Source organism: Cydia amplana, chromosome 16, assembly GCF_948474715.1.
Source record: "Cydia amplana chromosome 16, ilCydAmpl1.1, whole genome shotgun sequence".
In the NCBI taxonomy this organism is placed as follows: domain Eukaryota; kingdom Metazoa; phylum Arthropoda; class Insecta; order Lepidoptera; family Tortricidae; genus Cydia; species Cydia amplana.
In genome coordinates, this window is record NC_086084.1 from 1163601 (window position 1) to 1172842 (window position 9242).

Genomic DNA, 9242 nt, shown 5'->3' on the forward strand with positions numbered 1-9242 from the left:
ACACACAAAAGAAGTATGTACATCGGAATATCAATTTTAGATAGATTTAGATTTATTTATTTCAAGATGAAAATTACACTATAAATTTGCTACATTCGTCAAAATTATGTTTATCTTCTCATCATGATCGTCAAAAATTACATTATAAATTTCATCATCATTAATCAAATATACCTTAAAAAAGTTATCACTTCGAATAACAATTAATCCCACGTTGTTTTATCATTCATGTAGTCTTGTGTGGTATAATACGCTTTAGAAATAAGTTTACGCTTTACATAATTCTTAAATTTATTAATGGATAATTCAGTAATATGGTTTGGAAGTTTGTTATAAAATCTCACACAATTACCCATGAATGATTTTTTAATTTTATGGAGCCGAGTGAAGAGCACTGCGAGCTTATGTTTATTTCTAGTATTAATATTATGAATTTCACAATTTTTTCTAAAATTTACAATATTTTTATGTACATACAGAATATTCTCATAAATGTATTGACAGTGCACTGTCATTATGTCAATTTCCTTAAATTTATCTCTAAGTGAATCTCTGGGACTTAACTAACCATTTGTTTCTTTTGTTCGCAGACGAAGAAGAACAACCCCAACCACATCAAAAGGCCGATGAACGCGTTTATGGTGTGGTCCCAAATCGAGCGCAGGAAAATTTGCGAACAAACCCCCGACATGCACAACGCGGAGATCTCTAAAAACCTGGGCCGCGTTTGGAAGACCCTTAACGATGTGGAGCGTCAGCCCTTCATAGATGAAGCTGAAAGGCTCAGGCAGCTACATATGAGGGAATACCCAGATTATAAATATAGGCCTCGCAAGAAGGCAGCCAAGCCCGCACAGCGTACTGGAGCAGTCTCAAAACAAAAGCGCAAGCAGCGAGCCGATTCTAATAACAACAGAGGAGTATCTAGAAGACGGTCGAGGCCTACACCTCCGTCCGTCCCTAGCGTACCAGTAGAAACACCAGCGCCTACATTATTGCCGTTACCAGCATCTCCAGCAGGCTCTCCAGATTCTCCAGAATCCGCCTGCTTTTACGAAGACAGCAGTCGCCGAGAGCAATCAGACCTCACCGATCTGTACTCTATCACGGACCTGCTACCACTGCCGACGGACTGTGAAGTCGACCTGGACGCGCTCACGGACATGGAGTCGTTCGAAACGGCTTCTTCTTCCTCAGGCTCCCACTTCGAGTTCTCGTGCACGCCGGACGTGTCTGACATGCTGAGTGAGATTGGCGTGGCGGGCGACTGGGTCGACCACACGTTCTCGTCGTACCTCACGTCCTCTTAGAGCGCGAGCGGGTCGCCACGGCCGCAGCCGTTCCACTGATCTCATGCGTTCGGCCCTGTGCCCACCAGGCCGACGACGCGGCGACCGCTGCCGCCCCGCCTAGAGAGTGCCTACATCCAAAATGACGTGTCGATTTGGATTCAATGTACAAAGTTATTTAATAAGGATCGAGGGTGAACTTTTGTTTTAGTGATCAACCAACCGTTCGCGGTCGAATTCTTCATGAGTTCTTAACTTTGGTTTCTTTAGTTTGTTTAGAAATAAAATCGAATGCTCCGTGCGACGACGTCGCCATCGTATCGGGTTTAAAAACATAGGCTGTGAGTTGGTTCTCGTTTTACGTCGCTTTCGTTTAAATTTAATGGGGGTAATTTCCAAAGATCACGGCACGTCTCAGATGCGTATCAGTACAGAATCCGTCTCCTCTCCGTCGCTGGTCGGACCGGTCCGGCCCGGTCCGAGCCGGGTCCGGCAGCCGCGTCCGTGTTCTACACGTGTACATTACTCGACTTGGCTTCTAGTGCATGCTGAACCGATAAGTTTGCGGTAAACTACACTCTTCATTTTATTAACATTTTGTACTTTAAGGGCAATCGTCATTTTTACTTTGGAAGTGTCTTAGATGAAATAATTATGTATCATTCGATGAATAGAAAAATAAGACTAGAATAGTCATGTTTGTCTTGCGTTCCATTTACTGTACGTAAGTTCACTTTATACTTTGATGCACGTAGATGATAGTTTGAGAATTATATTTTTTATGTCGGAAGCTAATCGGTATGTCATTGAAAGAATTTCGGAATGCGGGAATTTTGAGAATGTTATAGAACGGGTAGAGCCCCCACTGTTGTCCTTTTGTAAACAGCCGCGCGGTCGCTTTAGCAGCTCTAAGATTTCATTTCGCCGCGCGACTTTGTAAAGTAGGGGCTCACGGGTGAGATTTCTATTCGAGTTGGTATTGCTATTATGTATGTTAGAATGTTAAGGTAAGATATAATCTCTGTTCAATGGTAAGGCATGAAATTAAAAATGTATAGTAACGACGGCACCCAAGATTGATGCGTAGGGACACTTTTCTTTCTTTCTTCACGCAAATCTTTTGAACACAAACGTCTATAGAAAGATACATATCAATAAAGGGATGTATTGTATCGCGGGACGGTGAATATAAGTCGGTTCGACATATGCGTCAGGTTTCACTCAAAATGTTTTGCTATTTCAAACTCTGTGATTTACTTTATGGATTTTCTAAATTGTAAGGTTCTAGTGGAGACTGATAACGCTATAGATTAGTTTTAGCCGCGCTAGCTTCTCAGAATTTTAATTTTTAAAACTGGTGATTATACGGTGCTCTTGCAGCTCTTTGTGATTAGGTGCGATGCTTCTCATTTTTACTTAGTCTGAGTCAAAACGTCGAATAATGATTACTTCAAAGTTAAAAAGCATTTACTGTTTGCGTTTTGTTCTGAATTTAGTAATAGTTTTTGTCTTACCCAACTGAATCACAAAGAGTTCCTTGAGCACTGTGTAAATAAATTCACCTTGTACCTATTTTTGATAATTTGCATTATTGTGGGAATCTGGTCACATGATCAAATAATGAAAATGATGTAAATGATGCAACACCAGATGATATAACTGATTAAGTTATTAAAGATAATGAAACAGAGTCCCACAGTAATGCAGAAACTAAATTGTAAATTGTCGCTAAAGTCTGTCAATTCATTGAAAATGGTGTCAGTTAGTTAGAAGGTAATGTTTACAAGATAATTCCGCAGTCATGTAAGAGTCATTAAGATTGATCCTTCTAAAATTACTATTTCAAGTGAAATCAATATTTGTAGGATATCTGTGTCCTTCATAAAGTAAGGGATCCGTTGTGGAAGAAAATGCTTTACCAATATTATTATATTCTTATAAATATATATGTAAAAAAACGAGTTCATGTATAACTTAGTAAGTGTCTATGAAATCTAATTATTTAAAATGCATAAATACATACATGTTATCTATACATTAATATTACTGCAAAACTGTAAGTTAAACTGTCTTGTGTGTTCTAGGGCGATATTATTATATTAATAATACATTATAAGAATGAAAAGGGAATAAAAAAAAATTGTGCCTAATAATGTCTTGGAACTCTTCTATGTATATTTTAGTGATGCTCAACAACTATTTTTAAGCGCGTAGTGTTCTGTAGATGCTGTCAAAATATCTAATAATATATAATAACTACGAGTAAGATTTTCTTTAACGCCAGATATGCATTTTCTACTAGTTTTGCTTCATTAATAATAATCATATTGGGCCTTGAAGAAATTATTACATCACTTTTTTATAAAACTTTGAACATTTTGAAGTAATTTCTTTAAGGTCATTATAAAGCATATTTTTGCTACGTAAAACGTCCCTCCATAATTTTCAAAATTTTGACAATAATGTATTGTTTCCATCACATTCTTGATCTGGAGTTGTTCTTCACAAATAAATGCTAAGTTACTCTTTTTTTACTTTTATACGCTAATGCTTTTTTTTATGACAAATACAAAATCGTAACAAAATACAAAATCCAACGAGAAAAAGCAATACTTAAAAGTCTTATAGAAGAGTAGAGAGATAACCAACGCTCAAATTTAGAATTTAATATGTCCTCAGCTAATGAAAATAACTTAATAGTAAACATAATTACAGATTTTAACAATGTGGTTCATTTTGATCTTAACAATTATAAAAATCAATAGCAATCATGATGGTACACACCATGACAGAAATACACGACCTAATGATTTTTATTAGTGAGGAGTAGATGTCGCTACCCACAGTCTATTGCTACAAAATGATGACTAATTTTGGTAACAATAGATTGGGGTTTTTGGCAATAATAAATAACCCAGAGATATCGATACAACACAACATCGAATTTAAAGTCGTAATTAGCGCTTCTTGTTGTGGTTCTGAATTGGAATTATCAGGGTTTGATGTTTCATTTTAAATGTTTAGATGTAACTTTGAAAACTCGAAGCCTTCCTTGGTATGTCCCCTAGAATTTGATCCTTTGCTTTAAAGCGGGCTTTCTTCGTAGCGCATCTTCTAATTGAAGGTATATATAAATCTATTGCGTGTAAATAAGTACCTATTGAAACTGTTAATAATAAACGTCAAAATAAAGCGATACTGTGAGAAAAATTAGAGGGTATAAATAAATATGCGTCTCAAAAATAAATATCATAGAGGACGTAGTTAGTTGTTGTAGGTTATATATGTAATTAATAATTGTTGTACTTCATTTAACAGCTTTGGGCTTGACATCCAAGTAAGTAGATGAACCCGAATATAGCAACACATAGGCCTCCCTAACTTTAACATGTAAAATAAAACTTTTAAATTAGTGATTTGTACATGCGATTGATCAAAATGTTAGTGATTTACTCACAGAACTGAAAAGTTGAAAATATTCTCGTTATGTTATGTGTTTGAAAATTGAATCGTAATTATATCTCTCTGTATAATATGTATGTATCACAATTGTTGATTTAATTGATAAGTCTCTTCTATCGTAAGAATTGTTTCCATATTTCGTCTTTGAGATACAACGAAACTGTCTTTTCTGTTTCTTCATCGTCCTGCCCAGCACAACATGTAACCTTTTAACATATTATCTGGTATCTAATTGGTGTCTATAAGATGGTAAAATTAAACATAAATAACCCTTGTATTGTATATCAACATCTGTAGTGGATGCGTATTATTGTAATGATAATGTTATTATCCGATTCGTTGTTGACGTAGCTGTGTCATTAATGATAATTGGTATAACGATAAAGCTAATGATAATGATAAAACAAACAAAAAATTTCGCACAATCTGAGTCAAGGAACTAACATAGGTTAAACAATAATAGGTAGATATTAATGATTATAATTAAGTAACAGATATACTTGCAGTAATAGACGTGATCGATATTGAAGATTTTAGTTATCAAGTTTACGTTGAACATTTCGTTCACGACTCTCTTTCCAAGTCCAATCTTTACATGCTAGTAGAAAGAAGACGTGCATTGGAAGGTTTGGATGTAAGAAATAAAGATGAACTAAATACCTTCGTAATAAATGCAGTTGATTCTGTTTCAGTCACTAAAGCTTAAGGAGACGATCAAAATGTTTTTGACGCTTGGATCTTTCGCGTAGTGTTCAAATCGTTGCAACTCGAATGAGTTTTCTAAGCATGGTAAAGGAGGTTGTTAATATTTTGGATTTCGACTTTATTCCAGTTGTTTTACTGTAAATAAGATTTCGTTGATCAAATTGATTAGGAACAAAAATGTTGATAAAATGGTCCACTAAACTCTATCAAGTACTATTAAGGTAATCTTAGTGTTACCGCATACGTATACTTTGAAATTGGTGTGCTTAAACATTGATTGCTGAAATCTTTTGAAAAGTATAATATGCCAAACTTAATCCTACTTTTGTAGCTAGAAAGCAAGGCTTTAATAAATATACTGAATTCGACTGATAACATTCTCACGTTATTACTTTTTCTGACGCTTTACTTTCATTCTTTTGCCATTGGACTATGTAAATACCTTGTTAATATTACTTCTTAAGGCCACATTTTGTTAAGGATTTTGAGAAATTTGTAACTCACACCGTACAGTGTGTTCCGAACCATTCTAGTCTTTTTTAAGATTTAGAACATGTACTTTGTTTCTAAAGTCTTTAAGCTCGCGGCTGGTGTCAAGCACAGCGTCATGCCTTGTTGCTTTACCTTCGATGATTGCAGTGGCCTTTATATCATTGATACCTGATTTTATAATTCAATTTATACCAAAAATAAAAATGAAGCTCTTAGAAACCGTTACCGATGGATCTCTTGTAAGCTGACCGTTGTTCACTCATTCGGCTAACCAAATATTGGGGACATGTTGTTTTCAAATGTAATTGGTTCTAAAGTATTGTACATATTAGTGGTCAGAATTAATTTAAGAAGGAAAACAACGCACGTTTCTCTTAAACGAATCAAAGATTGCCCCAGCGGGGTGTATTTTATAATCTTTTGTCCGGCAATAGTTTAAGAGGTTTTTATTTGTATTTATAAGTTATTGTCGAGGGCAGGGTTCGCCATTTTCCCCTCGACCGTTGTATAAATTATTGACGTGTATTTCTTAAGGTATCTACTATAATTGCATATATGTACGTAGTCTTTTAAACTGTTAAGTATGAATAATAATACTGTAGTTATGGATTTAAGGCAAACGTGTACATTTTGTATCGTACTTTGTTTCAATAATGAATATATATTATTATATGGTAAAAATAAATCATCCAGTTTTTTAAAATTACCAGATTTTCAATTTTAACTTCCCTATATTTTCTGATAGTTAAAAATGATCATTAATTGACAGGGTTTGTCTATAAAAATATTTATACTTAATTTAAGTAACTAATTATATTTATATATTTTTCTGGAAGAATAAATCTTGTAAATTTTTAATTGTATTTAATGAATAAATCAACAGGATAAATAAAATACAGCTAAGAGACATAAAAAATAAGATATTTACATTTGTTTTTACATAGTACAATGTACCATGGTGCACTAGCACTGTTTTTGACATGAAAAGTTCCAAATCCATGAAATTACAAACTGAGGTACACGAAAACCAGATCATTTTAGCTTAAAAACTTAAAAAGTGCCATAGATTCACGGATAAAGCAAATACGACGTTGACTATTTAAATTTTAACGTATCTTTAATGTTAGTTGTTTTCAACTGTTTTGCAACGTCGTAGCGCAATTTTTTTAAGTTTTTACACCTACAACTAAACGAAAGTACATCGACTGATTTAATATGGTTACACTTACCTTACACAACATGATATGTTGCGATGCTTTATTAAAAAAACGCAGTGGATAAGCGCGACCATCTTACGGCTGCTGATTTACCAGCATTGTTGTCTTGACATCTATCGGTAAACTTCGTGTCGTCTATGGCGAGAATTTCAATCGATGATGATACTGGGAGTTTTTTTTTGTTGTCCCCTACACTTTTTTTTTCAAATTTAGGATTTTTTTATGTTATTTCTACTCAGAATCACGAGCTCTTTCTATCCTAATAGGAGAAAAAAAGTGTCCCAGAATTTCCACACATTTTTCGATCTTTCCATTCCGCGACCGCCATACAAAGTCTATGAAAAATGGTGACGTAATGGAAATAAAAACCTTAGGACACTTTTTTTCTCCTATTAGCATAGAAAGAGCTCGTGATTCTGAGTAGAAATAACATAAAAAATCCCAAATTTGAAAAAATAGTGTAGGGGACAACATAAAAAAACGCCTTACTACGTGTTCGGAAGCTAAAGGGTTAAGTATATAAAAAGGCAAGTATCTAATAACATGAGGTTAGGTAAGTATTTGATCTAAATATTCAAAATTAGTTAAAATGGACAGTATATACAAAAACTGGACACTGAATAGATCATTTTATGGATATTTAAATACATGCCAGGTGCAAAACACACGTTCTACGGGCTTTTACATTTTTTCAATATACCTTCTATAATAAACATAATTATGTTTATACTTTATACCGTAATAAACAATCTCGCCCTTGTTATAAATCGATTAAAATAATTATAATAGGTAACAACTAACTACTTTGGTCAAAAATTTGAAGCAGCTGGCACCTTAGGGCTAGGGTGGACTTAAAGGCTACATTTAGATGGCGACTACAAAACGCGTTCCCACTGTTGCCGTTACTGCACCACCACTGCACCATCATCTTCCTCGCGTTGTCCCGGCATTTTGCCACGGCTCATGGGAGCCTGGGGTCCGCTTGGCAACTAATCCCAGGAATTGGCGTGGGCACTAGTTTTTACGAAAGCGACTGCCATCTGACCTTCCAACCCAGAGGGTAAACTACGATGACGAACTACTACGATGTTTTCCTTCACCGAAAAGCGACTGGTAAATATCAAATGATATTTCGTACATAAGTTCCGAAAAACTCATTGGTACGAGCCAGGGTTTGAACATGCGACCTCCGGATTGCAAGTCGCACGCTCTTACCGCTAGGCCACCAGCGCTTTTTGCACCGTTGACACAAATACGCAAAGATGTGTCCGTCAGATCTGTCAGGCAAACAAATTTAACACATCGGCGGGCTTAGCCAAGTAACACTCAATCGTATGTAGAAAACGGTAATCGAAACATAAGAGGGGGCATAAAAATAAGGAATTATTTAGAAGGGTATAAAAACTATGGTGTTCCGTGCGAAATTTGCGACGGAAGAAATGGCTTTCACGAGGCTATTATCTCAATTAGGTACTTTTGAAAATATCCCAACTAACATTAGGCGCTAAATATAAGAGGTAAAAGAGATCTATATAACCGTTCGATCGCTCCTTTGGTTCTATTGATGTTCTAAAAATAGGAGTTATAGCCGGCTATAACCCCGTAATATCCCCGGATTGGGCACAAATTTTAACACCTGAGGTTGCAAAACGGCGCTACAATAGAGAAATAAGAGGTAGAAGAGCGCTAAATTAGTGCTGTAATAGCGTTGATTAAGTACTTAGGATTTAAAAGGGTGCCAAATAAGCGACTAGTAACTATTTGAGTAGTAGTGTAGGGCCATATAGATGATATTTTCAGCTTTAGATGGTATATTAGCATTCAAAGTCAATATTTGTAACACCCAAGAAGGTAATTGCGCATTTTTTCCTTAGCCCATATCTGCTTTGGTTGCAATGTTTCCATTTTGTATTATTATTCGTAAGCTTGCACTGTGACAGCTTGAAGTGAAATATAATGGCGGATAAATAAAAGCAAATAATTATTCTAGTTCACTGATTCGATAGCCGGCTTTATCTGCAGATTTATGATGGCGAATTTAATTACACTGTCAATAACTATATGTATTGCTAACAAA

At 35.3% G+C, this 9242-nt stretch overlaps 1 protein-coding gene across 1 annotated transcript in view; it reads left to right on the top strand.

The window, feature by feature from the left end:
- The window catches only part of LOC134655404 (transcription factor sem-2-like), a 102693-nt gene extending 98646 nt beyond the window's left edge, over positions 1-4047 (top strand). The window contains exon 2 of the mRNA XM_063510866.1: positions 591-4047. Within this exon, the coding sequence (XP_063366936.1) occupies positions 591-1310 (720 nt within the window). The 3' untranslated portion in view covers positions 1311-4047. The remainder of the gene's footprint in view (positions 1-590) is intronic.
- Positions 4048-9242: the final 5195 nt, after the last annotated feature.